The 17,643-nt window shown below is 42.6% G+C and overlaps 1 protein-coding gene across 1 annotated transcript in view; it reads left to right on the forward strand.

The window, feature by feature from the left end:
- Positions 1 to 17,643, forward strand: part of MTMR7 (myotubularin related protein 7) — a 97,562-nt gene that overhangs the window by 32,306 nt on the left and 47,613 nt on the right. Inside the window, exon 7 of the mRNA XM_040334644.1 lies at positions 3,588 to 3,720. Within this exon, the coding sequence (XP_040190578.1) occupies positions 3,588 to 3,720 (133 nt within the window). The remainder of the gene's footprint in view (positions 1 to 3,587; positions 3,721 to 17,643) is intronic.

Raw genomic sequence — 17,643 nt, forward strand, 5'->3', positions numbered from 1 at the left:
TTTTGTGCTGATTTTCCATGAAATGTGTGAAAAAAAAAAGTAGCTGAACTATAATCTGCATTGGGGGACTTGACCTGCGAGAAAGCTTTTATAAATGGGTCATGTTGTCAAATGGAAAAACAGAAATGAATTAACCATTGGGAATATTTTTTTTTTTTTTTAGCATTGGAGCCTAATTCTGAATTATTATCCAAGGAGATTCAGAATTTACTTCGTTCTCTTGATGCACAAAAGTGTATTTGATATTTGAAGGTTCATCTGTCCCTGAATCAAACTAAAAAGACAGCACAGGATTGACAGAAAATTCTATCCGAAGATTAGATAGATTGGCCATTTTGTTCTATGAGTGGGATATGATGGGAATACGTTATTACAGTGACCCTGATGATAAATGTGACATTTTTGGAGCCGATTTTTATAGTTCTGCCCACCAATAATGTTGGTAGACATGCGCACAAGTTGCATCTCTAATCCATATATTGTTTCAAAATGCATTCTATTAGCCCAATAAAACTAGTAGCTGCTCGGCCACGCTCGGCTTCTCACACATAAACGTCACAGAGCGTGACCACAAACGAAGCCGAGCCTGGCCTGAATGTACCCGAGTGTACTGCGCTCGGTATATGTCGGCGGAGGCTTCAAACTGAGCGCGGGTATCGGCGTATATCGCGCACCCACGATTTTCCCCTTATTTTAAGGGGAAAAAAGTGCGCGGTATACGGCGATAAATACGGTATATATATATATATGTGTGTGTGTGTGTGTGTGTATGTATATGTGTATATATATATATATATATATATATATATATATACTGGGCCAGATTCAGATAGGAGATACGACGGCGTATCTCCTGATACGCCGTCGTATCTCTAAGGTCGGCCGGTCGTATCTATGCGACTGATTCATAGAATCAGTTACGCATAGATATCCCTAGGATCTGACAGGTGTAACTGTGTTACACCGTCGGATCTTAGGCTGCAATTCCTGGCCGGCCGCTAGGTGGCGCTTCCGTATCTTTTACGCGTTGAATATGCAAATGAGGAGTTACGCCGATTCAGAAACGAACGACCGCCCGGCGCATTTTTTTTACGTCGTTTGCGTTCGGCTTTTTCCGGCGGAAAGTTACACCTGCTATATGAGGGGTATGTGCGGCGTATCATATGTTAAGTATGGGCATCGTTCCCGTGCCGAGTTTTGAAATTTTTACGTCATTTGCGTAAGTCGTTCGCGAATACGGCCGGACGTGATTTACGTTAACGTCGAAACCAATGACGTCCTTGCGACGTCATTTGGAGCAATGCACGCTGGGAAATTTTGCAGACTGCGCATGCGCAGTTCGTTCGGCGCGGGGACGCGCCTGATTTAAATATTACACGCCCCCTACCCGCCGAATTTGAATTCGGCCGGGGGATTTACGCTACGCTGCCGCAACTTTACAGGCAAGTGCTTTCTGAATAAAGCACTTGCCTCAAAAACTTGCGGCGGCGTAACGTAAATCAGAGATCTAAAGATCCGCTAACCTATCTGAATCCGGCCCACTGTGTGTATGTATATATGTTGATATATTAAGCATTATTTACTTGGGTTTTAAAAAATATGCCAGGTTAAAGTGGATGTAAAACCACTCTCATCCTTTCTAAACTACTGCCATAGTGCTGATCTATAAGGATATAGATGCCTCCTGCATGTATCCTTACCTGTCAAATGTCTCTCCTCCGTCTGTTATAAGAACTAAAAAACGTCAGATTCTGTGGGTGGGTCTGTTGTCTGGAGCTCGGTGGGTGGAGTCGTGATGTCAGTAGACTCCCCGCCCTCCTCTACACTCCCCTTGTCAACATGCATTTTCTCTTGTGTATTCCTTACACTAAATTCTGCTATGATCACTAACATCCAGTCAAAATCCACAAAAGTAACCACATGACTTCAGAAAAGGAGTGGGGGTGGGAATTTAAAAAAGAATGCCTGTCTCAGGCTAGTGCATGAGATATGTAAATAACCTGTCACTCACAGTAAGGGGGAAGAACAGACAAAAGTTTTCTACTGTTTGTCCATTTATCTCACTGAAAAAAGAAAAGAGGATTGCTCAGAGCTGGATTAACTTTTTGTGGCAAGACTGGGCACGGATGATAGGAAATAGTATACTCTACATTGTGACAACCTTTAGAACTAATGGTAGAAGAAGGTTTAATATTTTATATTCGGTAATGCAGATTACCTTGAAATTATGACTGTGAAGAAGAGATCTGGGGTCATATATATTTCTTGTGTGCTGGGATTGGGGTAAATGTCCTTTTAGCACTGTATGAGCAGTAGTGGTAAATGAACCTGAACACCAGGCAGGTGGGTCAGTAATAGTAAAGGTTTTTGATTTTTCTTCAATGTATGCAATACATGAAGATTTGTCCAGTCCGCAGAGAATCGTGTAGTGGCCATACACAGTGATTGGTTATTGATCTAGTTACAAGCGACCAGACAAGCCATTCATCATCCATCAAAGTGTCACACACAATTTTTTCACATTTTGTGACCAGATCAGCTTAGAATATGGGCAACCTTTCATAAATCTAAGCAATCATATTAAGTCGATGGGTTGGTGCACACGTATGAATGGGTTCATGTGGTTCGTGTGGTCAGAAGCTATTGGCAAAGTTCTGTTGTGGTCAAGCAACAGGGCAGTCAAAATTGAGCAAAAGCTCTCTAAATCAATGAAAGTGGAGGGTTTGCTATTTTTATTTGACTCAATGGCCCGGATTCACAAAGGACTTACGACGGCGTATCTCCAGCTACGCCGTCGTAAGTCCGAATGTGTGCCGTCGTATCTCGGCGCTTGATTCAAAGAATCAGATACGCCGGAATTTGGCCAAGATCCGACTGACGTAAGTCTCTTACGCCGTCGTATCTTGGGTGCATATTTACACTGGCTGCTAGGGGCGCTTCCATAGATTTACGCATAGAATATGCAAATGAGCTAGATACGCCGATTCACGAACGTACTTGCGCCCGCCGCCTTGATATACGTTGTTTGCGTATGGTGTTTTGTAGGCGTAAAGTTACCCCTGCTATATGAGGCGCAGCCAATGTTAAGTATGGACATCGGAACAGCGTCGAATTTTACGTGGTTTACGTCGTTTGCGTAAGTCGTACGTGAATGGGGCTGGGCGTAGGTTACGTTCACGTCGAAAGCATTGAGTATTTGCAACTTCATTCTGAGCATGCGCACTGGGATACGTCCACGGACGGCGCATGCGCCGTTCGTTCGGCCCCTCATTTGCATGGGGTCACGGCTCATTTCAATACAACACGCCCACTGCCTTGTTCATTTGAATTACGCGGGCTTACGCCGGCCCATTTACGCTGCGCCGCCGTAACTTAGGGCGCAAGTTCTTTGTGAATACGGTACTCGCCTCTCTAAGTTACAGGGGCGTAGCTTATATGAGATGCGCTACGCCCACCTAAAGATACGCGATTCTTTCTGAATCCGGGCCAATCAGTTTAGTCGCATTGAATGAATATCACAAATGCTTTTTTTTTGTAAAATTTTTTGTTTCTTGTTGTAGAATAACACCTTGATGTCTCTTTTATAGCTGAATGCCATGGCAAACCGAGCAGCTGGGAAGGGCTATGAGAACGAGGACAACTACTCCGACATAAAGTTTCAATTTATTGGCATTGAGAACATCCATGTGATGAGGAATAGTCTCCAGAAGATTTTGGAAGGTAAATCCATCTGTAAATTGTCTTATTTGTTCAACAAGATAATAAACCGATAGAGATGGGACACATAAGCATATGCAAGTGAAATGACAATGGCTTGTTTACTGGAGTGTGCGGAGAGTTCTATATCCATTGTCTGTTTATATCCATTGACAGAGCATATATCTGTTGTGGTATGTTCATTGTCTGCTGGCACACACTGTCCAGTGCTGCCACAGGTTCAAGGTGGATTCCAAATTCGAGGTCCTAGCTACGTACCGTATTTATCGGCATATACCGCGCACTTTTTTGCCCTGAAATTGAGGGCAAAATCGTGGGTGCGCGATATACGCCGATACCCGTTTCCCGCATCGAGTTTGAACTACTGCGCCGGCATATACCGAGCGCAGTACACTCGTGTATAGTGGGGCGGGCTCGGCTCCTCTAGCGGTCACGTCCTGTACGTCCAGGATGTGACTGCGAGAGGAGCCGAGCCTGCCCGACTATACACGAGTGTACTGCGCTCGATATATGCCGGCGCAGTAGTTCAATCTCAGCGCGGGGATCGAGCGGGGAGTACACCGCAGAAGGATGCCGGACCCGACGAGGAGGACACCACCGAAGCCGCAGACGGACGCCGGACCCGACGAGGCTGCCGATGGACGCCGCGCAAGACACCAAAACTGTAAGTACTAAAATCTTTTTTTTACAGGAATGCGGGTCCACTTTAGGGGTGCGCACTATACGCCGATAAATACGGTAATTAATGTGGAAGTTTGCAAGACTGATTTTATTTTTCTTGCAACCGTAATGCACTGCCTGATCTTTCAGCTGTGGTCAGCTGGGTTAAAGTGGCCAATATAGGGACTGTGTTATGTGTCAGTCTCCTCGGTATTAATGAGTGGGTTCCAGCAGCTATTTGTCAATGCTTTTTTGGAGTAGTTTAGGAAGAGCTGCCAGTCTGTATAGAGAGAATTATTTGCTATATTGTGCTATATTGCACTAAATTACTGTGGATTGTGGTGTGATGGGCTGTACCCACACCCTTGACACCAGTGCCTATTTTGGTTCTCCAGCACTGTAAGGCCTAGTTTAAACTTTAAAAGATGGCTTTAGACAGGCTTTGTTAAAGCTCCTTGAACACTAGTCAAAGCTCTTGTCTTTAAATAAAATGGTTAGCTTACAGTCCTGTTTACACCTTGCATTTGCTTTGCTTCAAAAATTATACCCCATGTAGCTTTAGTGGTCCTTCAAAGCATCTTCAAAGCTTCCATAGAAGTCTATGGCAAACCTTGCTTGAAGCCCCACTGAAGCCTCACTGAAGCCCCATAAAGGGCTCATTGAAGCCCCACCAAAGCCTCATTGAAGCCTCATTGAAGCTCCACCGAAGCCTCATTGAAGCTCCACCAAAGCCTCATTGAAGCACCAAGCAAATGCAAGGTGTAAACAGGACTGTAAGCTAACAATTTTATTTAATGACAGGGGCTTTGACTGGCGTCCAGAGAGCTTTAACAAAGCGTGTCCGAAACAATGTTTTGAAGCGAGTGTAAACTAGCCCCAAAGGTGCCACATGACCCCAGCTGCCAAAGGACCCTTTCCAGATCTACGGTAAAACTTGTTTGCTTTGTTAAATGTCCCTTATGGCAGTGCCCAGCTCTCCATGCCCTTTTTTTTACAATGCTTTGAATATGGACAGAATTTAGTAGAAAGATCTGACCTCTCCATAGACTAATGCATTTTGCTGCTAAGTTTTGAGTTTCATTCATTTCAAACATTATTGGAAAAAGCTGTGAAAGTGAACTTTTGTCACACAGGGCAAGGCTTGTGTAAATTCTTTCTCCTTTCCACACTGCTTATACATATTTTTCTTCTTTCCCCCACCACCCTATTTACCTGCCAGAGCAGTGAACAAAGACACAAACCCAGTGTAAGCTTAAAGTTCTTCTGGTCAGAGATTATAATGCCTTTCTCAAATAGGTTTCCTCAAAAGATTGCTAGAGGTTTCTTTAGCGATGGGCAATTTCTGGCTGCCAGAAAAGTAACCACTGACTTAAATTATCTTTTTAACTATTTGTAAGTGGGATATCCTTCCCACTTACCACCAATGTAAGGGCCATACTTTCCACTAAATATCTAAGGAGCATTCTTCCCACTGACTATTAGTAAGAGGTGCCTTCTCCCACTGACCACTGCTGTAAAGGTGTTCTTTTCCTAGTGACCATCATCTAGGAGGGCCCTTCTTCACTGACTACCAATGTAAGGAGTATTTCTTTTTTGTTTACAAACGGTTTATTGGAATATAAGTCTCAATACAGTTTAAGTTCACATCGGCAAGAAGTACAAAAATACATACATATGTAGTGAACATCAGTGAAGGATATGCATAGCATTTATTCGAGAGGCAGAGGAATAGGTTATGGTTTGTATAAAAGGCTGCACGGCAGCATAGTACAGTGATGTAAGAACTATATGAATTAGTTTAATGGCAAGGAGAGGAGGGAAATAAAAAAAAAATAAAAAAAAAAAGGGGGGGGGGGATAGCAGACTCATAAAATGATTCATTGGATCAACAGAGATAGGTCCCACGGCCTCCACTTCTGATCGTATATGCTCATAGTATCATATAAGGTGTGATGTATGCCTTCTGCTAGTTTGATGGACAACATACGATCCATAATTTGGGCCCATGGCACCGTGGCTGAACGCCAGTTGAGAGCTATTGCCCAGTGTATTGATGTGAGCAAGGTATGTATTAGCCTGGTATGGGCTATAGGGATGTCGGGAATAGGATAAAAAAGGAGACACATTTTTGGTGTGAGTTCTATTCTTCTACCTGTTATCTGTTCTATTTTGATACTGACCTGTTGCCATGTATTTTTGAGGTGTGTACATTCCCAGAAGGTGTGGATAAGGGAACCTTGTACTGGGCAACCTCTAAAACAAAGGGGAGAGGTTGCAGGATAGAATGAATTAATTCTGTCAGGGGTAAGGTACCATCTATATTGGAGTTTAATGGCAGATTCCCTAATAGAGGCTGTCTTGGTGCATTTCCGTAGGTTGTTAGTCATGCTGTCCCATTGTTCAGTGGAGAAGGATTCATCTAGATCTGATTCCCATTGCTGCATTTGGTGTGTTTTGTCTGGTAAATTGTGTTCGTTTAGGGTTCTATAGATTCTAGATATCAAGCCCCTATCTCGGGGTGAAGTAAGACAAATTTGTTCAAAAATCGTGAAGGGGGTTTGGAGGGAGAGAGAGAAGTTTTTTTGATAGAATAGTTTGATATTATTATAGTCTGAGAATTCCATATCTTTAAGTTTATATTCTGTTTGCAAATCTAAGAATGTGCGAAAAGTATTATTTTTAGTGAAAGCTTTTAGGTTAGATAGATTGAGGAGTTTCCAAATAGAATATTGGTTGGAGTGTAGGTCGGGGGGGGGTAAATAAAGGGTCCCCTATGAAGGAAGCTAGGGGAGGGATCTCTGAGGAGATGTTAAACTTATGTTTATGTCTGTGCCATAATAGTAGGTCCTGGTGTACTACTTTATTAAGTTGACCCATTCTTTGAGTTTTAATAGATTTAGACCATAGGAGGCCTTGGAGGTGGAACGGTAGGACAGATTGTTCCTCAAATTCTAGCCAGGGGATATGATTGGAAGGTGCATACCATTGTGCTAGTTGTGTATATCTGGCAGAAAGGTAGTATAGCCATAAGTTTGGCATACTCAACCCTCCCCTCGATTGAGGTCTATACATCAGTGCATATCCAAATCTAGATTTTTTATTTTGCCATATAAATTTGTTTATATCTCTTTGTATAGAATCTAGGGCACTCTTAGGGACCAGGATAGGAAGTGCTCTAAAGAAGAAAAGTAGTTTTGGAAGTATAACCATCTTGGTGGCAACTATCCTACCCATAAAGGACGTATGGAATGCTGCCCATGATTTGAGTAGATCTCTGATGTTTTGAAGTAATCTAGGGTAGTTTTTTTGGTATAGGGACTTGTAGGATGGGGTGATAAGGATGCCTAAATATCGGAAGGAATCTGAAGTCCATTGAAAGGAAAATTTCTCCTTTAGTCTGGCAGTCAGATCAGGGGGGCAGTTAACTGGGAGGGCGGAACATTTACATAAATTTATGCCTAACCCTGAGAGGTCATGAAACGTATCTAAAGTCTTGATTAGGTTCGGTAGTGAAAGTAAAGGGTCAGTGAGAAACAGGAGGACGTCGTCTGCGTAGAGACTTAGTTTAAAATCTTTCAAACCTTTTGTGTAACCTTTGATGTTGGTATTACTGCGGATGGCGCAAGCAAGGGGCTCAATAGCAAGAGCGAACAAAAGAGGGGATAAGGGGCAGCCCTGTCTTGTGCCCCTGCTTAATGGGAAAAATTCAGAGTTATGGCCGGGGAGCTTAATACGAGTATGTGGATCGTGGTATAATGCTTTAAATCCGTGTAGAAATTCATCTCCTATACCATATCTAGGGAGTAGCGAGTCTAAGTAAGACCAACTGACGCTATCAAAAGCTTTATGAATATCTAAACTAAGTAGTAGTGTTGATCTTGCATGGAGGTTGGAGTCTTGGATGATGTTAGTAGCTAATCTTATATTATCCGTGATCTGCCTGTCAGGAATAAAACCTGTTTGGTCTGGGTGGATAAGGGGTGAGATGACTGAGGCCAATCTGTCTGCTAGTATTTTACCAAAAATGTTTAGGTCGTTGTCTATAACTGAGATCGGGCGAAAATTCTGTGGGGATGAGTGGTCTTTGTTTGGTTTAGGTAGAAGAGACATATTCGCTAGGAGCATTTCAGAGGGGAATTGATTGCCTTGTAGAACGTGGTTGAATAGTTTCATAAGATGCGGAATTAATACTGAGGCAAACCGTCGGGTCCTGGGGCTGTGGAGGTCTTTAGAGAACCTATAATCTTGATTAACTCCAATTCTGTGCAGGGTGCATTCAATGCCTCCCTCTGTTGGGTTGATAAAGTGGGAAGTGGGATTTCATCTAGCCATTGCGACGAGGATTGTTTTGGCGTGTTTTGTGGAGATGATAGAAGCTTCTTATAAAATTTCAAAAAAAACTCCATGACTCCTTTAGGATGAGTGATTAAGTGGCCAGCTGAATTTCTTAGTTTATAGGTATGGGGAGGTTTCGTGGATTGGTTCAGTTTTCTGGCAAACATAGTGGATGTAGAATTGCTATGTAATAAGAATCTTGCTTTTGACCATCTAAGTGCTTTTTCTGTATCTGAGGTTAGTAGAGTGTCTAGGGCTGCACGTTTTTCTTGGATTTGTTTATGTAAGGAGTATTTCACTGACCAGTGTAAGGGGGGTACTATGCTGACAACCAGTGTAAGGGGGTTGTCAGAACCATTGACGTATCTCGGCATAGAGCCTACATATACCATCAGAATATTTATTCTGAACTATAAAAATATTATTATATTTATGAAAATATGTAAATCTGTGCTTTGGGAGATATACACTTTTCCTATCATACAAGATATCAAAATTATTTTATCTGTGCTATTTTGAGGACAAGCAATACAAATGAATATTTAAAATATATATATTTATTAACCAAAGGTATGGTGCAAAATTAAATTCAGGTACAATTCGTATTACAACAAATAATTGATATGCTTCTATAATAGAGATAAATGACGCTTGAAAATTCAGGTGATATTTACATTATATGACAAGGTATATTCATAGCTCTTATTTAAATCATTCTGGCGTATTTAAAACCTTTTAGCTTTTAGTGACATAACCTTGACCTTGTATTATCTCTTCTCAATGACAAACAGATCTCTTACTACTGCTTCTTAAAACACAAGGACAAGATGGCCTGTGGACAGTTCTTGGTAATTTGGCAAAGAATGTCTTCTTGTTAAGATCAGAGCAGCTTCCAGCCATCAGCCCTCCAGAGCTCGGCCATCTATCTCCCACAGAGCTTTTTCCAGAGATCTCCCTTTCCTGTCTTGTGTAATCACTTTTTATCTCCCCAAAGAAGTGGGTGTGTATTTCCCTATCACATGACTGGCGATGTCACATGACAATATGTTTTGGTGGGTGACCATCTTGAACCATGCCGATATTAACCTGTAGGGGGCAGTGGTCTCTCTAAGGAATAATTACTAATTTTAGGGTCATTCAGAGTTAATCATGACTTACGACCCCCTGTGACTTGGGACTATAAAAACCTCCATAAATTATTTTATATGTCAAACAATATGACAACAAACCTAGACATTTCGGCAACCCCTAAATTTATGATTGAGATAAGGTTTTATGATCAGCACACATGCCTTGGAAAGTTCCTTTAAACTAATGCCGGAATGTGATCAAAGCAGTCTAATACTTTGAAGTTATTATAGGATCTTATACCTGGGACCCCAGTAATGTCTATGTATTAAACAGGCTTATATATGAATTACTAATACACATATATTGTTAAGGCATTATAAAGAAACAATACTATTTAAGATACAGTATATTATTCCACCGGGATTGTGAATAAGCCCCATTGGTCTCATCGTACAAAGACCACACTGTGTAGCTTGTAACAGCTTGTGTTCATCAGACCCTTATCTACAGATGTCAAACCTTCTATTTTATGGTCTGGGATAAAGATTCAGAAGAACCATGCCTTCTTGTAAGGCAGAAAACCGCTGTATAGATCTTTGTCTTGATATTAACCTCTTAGAGAGAGAATAAGATCCAAAAATGGCTTTAGTATTGTTCATCATATATATATGGATAGGAACAATAGAAAAATATACTTGTGCAACTTTATATGTATTCTTTTAACCCCAAATGTTCTGACAGGGTACTATGCTGACCTCCAGTGTAAGGGGGTACTATGCTGACCACCAGTGTAAGGGGGTACTATGCTGACCACCAGTGTAAGAGGGTACTATGCTGACCACCAGTGTAAGGGGGTACTATGCTGACCACCAGTGTAAGGGGGTGCTATGCTGACCACCAGTGTAAGGGGGTGCTATGCTGACCACCAGTGTAAGGGGGTACTATGCTGACCACCAGTGTAAGGGGGTACTATGCTGACCACCAGTGTAAGGGGGTACTATGCTGACCACCAGTGTAAGGGGGTACTATGCTGACCACCAGTGTAAGGGGGTACTATGCTGACCACCAGTGTAAGGGGGTACTATGCTGACCACCAGTGTAAGGGGGCACTACGCTGACTTCCATTCAAGAGGGCATTTCACTGACCACTATTGTAAGAGGACATTTTACTGACCACCAGTGTTGGGGAGTATTACATTAATTACCAGTTCAATGCAGCATTTCCCTAAGACCTGAAAGGTACTTTAACTGCTTGCGGACCACCCCGCGCACATATAATGTGGCAGGGGGTCCGCTCTGTGTAGGTACTTAATCTGACACTTGTGGGTCTGGGGCGCACACTGCGACACGCTCCTGCTGAGATTGGAAACAGTGGGAGCCAATCAGCGGGTCCAGCGGACGCAATGTCCATCCGGACCTGCCGATTGTTTCTACCAAGCAGGATCACAGATCTTTACCTTCCCCCAGTAAATCCCCCCCCCCCTCCACCACAGTTAGTAAGCACTCCCTAGGACAGTGATGACGAACCATGGAACCCCAGACGTCTTGAAACTACTTTTTCCATGATGCTCATGCTCTCTGCTGTGTAGTTGAGCGTTGTGTGAAATGTAGTTCCAAAACATCTGGGGTGCCAAGGTTCGCCATCACTGCTCTAGGAACACGGTTAACCCTTTAATCGCGCATGATGTTAACCCCTTGCCTGACAGTGTTATTAGCACAGTGACGGTGCATATATTTTTTTTTTAGCACTGATCACTGTTTTATTGTCACTGGTCCCCAAAAAGTGTTTGGTGTCCGATTTGTCTGCTGCAATATCGCAGTCCCGATATACAAGTCGTTGATCGCCGTCATTACTAGTAAAAAAAAAAAAATACATAAAAATATCCCCAATTTTCTAGACGCTGTAACTTTTGCGCAAACAAATATGCGCTTATTGGGATTTTTTTTACCGAAGATATGTAGCAGAATACATCTTGGCCTAGATGTATGAAGAAATTTGATTTCTTTACATTTTTTTTATTGAATATGTTTTATAGCAAAAAGTAAAAAATACATGTATATATTTTTTTTAATTGTCTGTCTTTTTTTGTTTATAGCGCAAAAAATAAATAAATAACACACCATGTTTTTTCCACAAAATTAATAAAGATTTGATTTCAAATATATATTTGTATGACAACTTAGGGCCCTTTCACACGGGCGGATCAGTAATGATCCGCTCCGTGTGTCCGCAAAAGCTCAGCGGGGATCCTCCGTAAAATCCCTGCTGAGCTGGCAGCTGACAGGGCGGTCTCCGCACACTGTGCAGAGACCGTCCTGTCTTTCCTCCGCCCTTCCCTATCAGATGAACACGGACCGTATGTCCGTGTTCATCCGATCTGATCCGGCAGACGGAAGAAAAATAGGATTTTCTTCCGTCCGAAAAATCGGATCTTTGCGGAGGCGGACGATTACGGGTGTCAGCGGATGGTCATCCGCTGACACCCCCGTAATCGCATAGGGACCAATGTATGTCCCGTTTTCATCCCCAACGGATGGATAAAAATGCGGACATACGGTCCGCACGTCTGAAAGGGCCCTTAAAATAGTTTATTGATTTTTTATTGATTTTTATTTTGTATCCCAAGGTTGTTTTTTTATTTTTATTTTGAACATGTGACCAGCAGTAGAGGAGTAGAAGCTCCTCCTGCTTATGTTTCCCTGCTGACAGGCTGGGAAAGTTCTGGGTCATGTGACAGCTGTATACCAATTAGGAAAACGGTACTTAGATGTAATGTGTTTGTTTTTTTTGTTTTTATTAAAATAGTGTCATCATTAGCTCTGTGTGTACTACTGACTGTCCTACAGAAGCTGGTCTAACCACCGGCTTCTGTTGAACGGTCATGCTGGAAACACACCCCCCCCCCCCCCAATTTATAATATGCCTGTTGTGTCCATATTGCTGTCCTGAAAAAATTCTTGAGCCTTATTTCAAGGCATTGTTTTTGACTGCTGTATGTTGAATGTCTGAGTCTTTACTATGTAGTGTGTAGCTGTTTCCAGGCTAGTAAGAAATCCAAGAAGTTCAGGTAACCTGATCTGGGTGAAGAGTGACACCAGCAGGACTGCGGCACTAATTTTAGAAGGACGTGCGTCAGTAACCTTTGGCATGTCGGATAAACAGATCACATCAGTTCACTTTCATTTTGGATCTGAAGTCTAACCGCAGATAGTACATGAATGAAATACCTTCATGAAGGGTATCCAAACTTTCCACATATATCACAATCATTGTACTTAGTATAGAATAGCCTAAGATCAGAAGTTTTCCTTTCAGATCCTCCTCTTTTTGGGTCCCTCTTCGGTGCTTCTGGCTCCTCCCTCCTGTTGAGTGCCCCTACAGCAAGCAGCTTGGTATGGGGGCACCCGGGCTAAGCCAATCAGACACAGAGCCATGGCCTGGCCGCGCACCCCTCTCTCCTCATTGACACACTGACTTTGAAAGCAGCAGGAGCCAATGGCGCTTCGCTACTGTCTCAGCCAATGAGGAGGGAGAATCCCGGACAGCCGAGGCTCTCGTGCACATTACTGGATGGAGATGGGGCTCCGGTAAGTAATAGGGGGGCTGAGGGGGGAGCTGCACACAGAATGCTTTTTATTTGGATGCATAGAATGCATTAGGATAAAAAACCTTTTGCCTTAACAACCACTTTAAATCCTTCCCATGAATATCCTTGAAACAAGCCTTATAATATGCATCATTTTTTATCATTTATCAAGTTCCAAGGGTTCTCTTTTAAACCGTGAATTTAGCTGTTTGCCTGGACTTCTGCATTCATTACGTTTTTTCCTGGAGTTTACTTTAATATAAGCGCTCATTCACTACATACTGTATTAGCAGTTACTTATTGATATATAGGCAGTATTAGTAAAATTGTATTTGTAACATTGCATAATATAGCAGTACTGAAATAATGAGCTGAGCATAAAACATGCTGAAATCTTTTTACTTCCTCCAGCTCTGTCCATAAAAAGTTCCCACTGGAAGATCCTTGCTTCCCATAAAGCTGCATGCAGCCGCCAGGCTCTGTATGATTTCAGTCCTGTGAAATGTCAGATATTCTCCCTTCCTTTTAACTTAATATCCTAGAAAGAAGCAAGCAATCTGCAGGAGGTCAAATCGTGAATCATCATTTCATTTTTATCCATATTTCTGAAGTCCTTCCACAGCGTGACGTTTTCCCTTTAGCGGAAGTTTTATATTTAGAATGACATACTTCTGTATTGTTACTAATTTTTTTATGTTGTGTGAATATTTCATTTCCAAGAAGCACAGACTGCCGTGACCTTCTAATATAATTCTCTGAAAGATGTTCTGCATCTAAAAATATTCCAAAGATAATATACAATTACAGTTGGTATACCTGGAATAGACTGCTCGGGGCTTCCGGCTTCCTGACAATTGTGTTTTGACCTTGTATGTGACTTTGATTTAGCGTCTTTGACCTTGGGGTCTCTGCGAATGGTTCTAGATGATGCATAACAAATTCTCTATAGACTTTAGTCTGATGGTTCACATGGAGTTTGGTTCTTTTTATTGAAACACCAAAAAAAAGAGGAAAGCAGGGGTCATTAGCTGCTAGTGTGCTCCATAGTAAAACATGAAAAGTGCGGACCTGAACATGTTTTCCTGTGACTGGCAGTTTTCATACGGGGCATATACATATTTCTTCTTTAGCCTGGCAGTGACAGTGTGACTTCCTTTTACTTCCATTTCCTTTCCTTCTTATGCCTACGGTTCTTTTTTTTTTACATTTCTTTCTCATAGAGTACTCTGGATACATAGAAGATATATTTTTTTTTTAACCGGAAAAATCCAAGTTTATTGAGATGCAATCAGGGTATACGTACATACATTTCAGTGGACCAGCATTGTCCAAGTATTTAACCCCCCCTGGCGGTATTCCCGAGCGTGACTCGGGGTGGATTTTTTGTGCTAAAATCGGTATCCCAGAGTCACGCTCGGGGTAGCTATGCAGAGCCTGCAGCGTGCGCTGGCTTACCTTGTCCCTGGATCCAGCGATGCCACCGCACTGTGTGAGCGAGCGGGACCTCCTCGCTCGATCCACACAGTGTCCCGTGTGGCGTCGATCTCCGTTCCCTGCGACGTTACGACGCACAGGGGCGGAGATCGGCGCCAAGTTCAAAAAAGTAAACAAACACAATACATACAGTATACTGTACACTTATAGATTACAGTACTGTATGAAATAAATACGCACCCCCCTTGTCCCTAGTGGTCTGCCCAGTGCCCTACATGTTCTTTTATATAATAAAAACTGTTCTTTCTCCCTGCAAACTATAGATTGTCCATAGCAACCAAAAGTGTCCCTTTATGTCAAAAATGGTTTTAGATCAGCTAGAAAACAGCGATAATAAATTATAATCACTTGCAGAATTGTGCTATAGCGATTTGTGGGGAAATTCGTCATAAAAAAAATGACAGCGACAATTCTGCAACTGAGCAAATTTCAGTGATTTTGAGTTGATTACATTATTGAATAATTTTTATTATAATTATATTATTATTTGTTATAATTATTTATTATATTATAATTTATAATTTTGTTTTTAAAAAAATGTCATACCCGGGATGCCTATTAGACTCTTGTTTGGTCAGATTTAAGTGAGTTATTCCTAAAAATTACAGACCTACAATATAAAACGCCAAATTTCCTTGCAAATAATGGTACCGCTTTCAGCACCTTTTTTCTGAAATAATCATACCGCCAGAGAGGTTAAAAGAAGGGTACAGCTTTACGTCTTAAGTTAGTCCGACAGTATATCGCGTACAATTCCATATATGATTGGGCATATCAGAAACATTGGTGATAAAAAAGAGAAAAACGCAGCCAAATATGGATCAAAAATAAACAGTTCAGTCATACTTTCTTGAATGGGACACCCTCTTTCCACATCCCCCCCCCTCAAAACAAAAATAAACTTTTTTGAATCATACAGTACAGGTGTCACCGTCCTCCAGCCACCTATCCCATACACTGGAAAACTTCTGTGGTCGCCCCCTATGGATGTAAATCATTTTCCTATACGCAAGGGTAAGATTCGCTTCCCTCTTCCAGTCCCTCAATGATGGGGCTATCGCCTGCATCCAGGCCTTGGCCACTACTTTCCTAGCCAGGAATAAAGCCTCATATATAAAGATAGCCTGGTATTTATCTACCTCGATGTCTGGCAGTAGACCCAAAAGACATAGCTTTGGGTCCATGCCCACCGGAGACCCCATATTATCATGAAGAAATTGTGTCACTTGCAGCCAGTAAGCCTGTACGTCCGGGCAGTGCCATATCAGATGGTCAAGGCGCACATGGGGCACAATGGGCTTCTCGTGGATTGAAACTTCGCCAGTCTCAGGGGCGTAAGATATGTACGGTGGAGAATATATAATTGTGTCAATCTTTCCGATAGTTTGGGGGATGTAGTCTTGACCCCCTCCAGAATTTCACTCCAACTTGAAGTTTCAGCTCCTTCCATAAATTTTTTATAAGATTAATGGGGTTTTAAATGCGGAATGTTTTTTATCTTAATGTATTCTTTGTATTAAGATAAAAGGCCTCCTGTGTGCAGCAGCCCCCCTAACACTTACCTGAGGTCCCTCTCTGTCCGGCGATGTCCAGGAGTGCCTCAGCCATCCAGATTCTCCTTCATGATTGGCTGAGACACAGCAGCGTTGGTTCTCGCTGCTGTCAATCAAAGTCAGCAAGCCAATCAGGGGAGAGAGGGGACAGGGGCTGGGTAGGGGCTCCATGTCTGAATGCACACAGGGAGCTGTGATTAAGCGCCCGTGCCCCTATAGCAAGCTGCTTGCTGTGGGGGCACTGAACAGAAGGGAAGGGCCAAGAGCACAGAAGAGGGACCCAAGAAGAGAAGGATCTGGGCTGCTCTGTGCAAATTCACTGCACAGAGCAGGTAAGTATAACATGTTTGTTGTTTTTATAGGGGAAAAAAAACAAGACTTTACAATCACTTTAAGGTCTGCAGACTGGCTAACCCCTCCATGATCTTAATGTTCTTACTGTTGCTTTGGCGGTATGTTTCGGGTCATTGTCATGCTGGAAAACCCATCCACAACCCATCTTTAGTGTTCTGGATGAGGGAAGAAGGCTCTCATCCAAGATTTTACAATACATTGCCCCGTCCATTGGCTCTTCAATGTCGCAAAGTCGCCTGTATCTTTAGCAGAGAAACTGCTTCAAAACATAATGGTTTCCACCTCTGTGCCTAAAAGTAGGGATGGTGGGCCAGATTCACAGAGGAAATACGCCGGAGTATCTACTGATACAACGGCTTTTGGCTAAGATCCTAGGTGTAATTTTTCGGCGGCCGCTGGGTGTAGTTCGCGTCGCTTTCCAGCGTCGGGTATGCAAATTAGCTGATTACGGCGATCCACGAAGATACGCGCGTTCGTCGCAATCTCTTACGTCGTCGCTAGTCGGTTTTTCCCGTCGCAAACTTAGGCCTGCTTTTTCATGGCTTACATTTAGAACAGCCATGTTAAAGTATGGCCGTCGTTCCCGCGTCGAATTTCAATTTTTTTTTTTTGCGTAAGACGTCCGGGGAATACGAAACGACGTAACGCACGTCGCCGTTCAAAAAATAAGTCGGGGCGCCGTAATTTTGCGCAAAGCACGTTGGGAAATTTCCTAACGGAGCATGCGCAGAACGTTCGGCGCGGGAACGCGCCTAATTTAAATGGTACACGCCCCATTTGAATTAGGCGGGCTTGCGCCGGACGGCTTTAGGTTACACCGCCGTAAGTTTACACGCAAGTGCTTGGTGAATCAGGCACTTGAGCTGAAAACT

This window comes from Rana temporaria, chromosome 1, assembly GCF_905171775.1.
Source record: "Rana temporaria chromosome 1, aRanTem1.1, whole genome shotgun sequence".
NCBI lineage: Eukaryota > Metazoa > Chordata > Amphibia > Anura > Ranidae > Rana > Rana temporaria.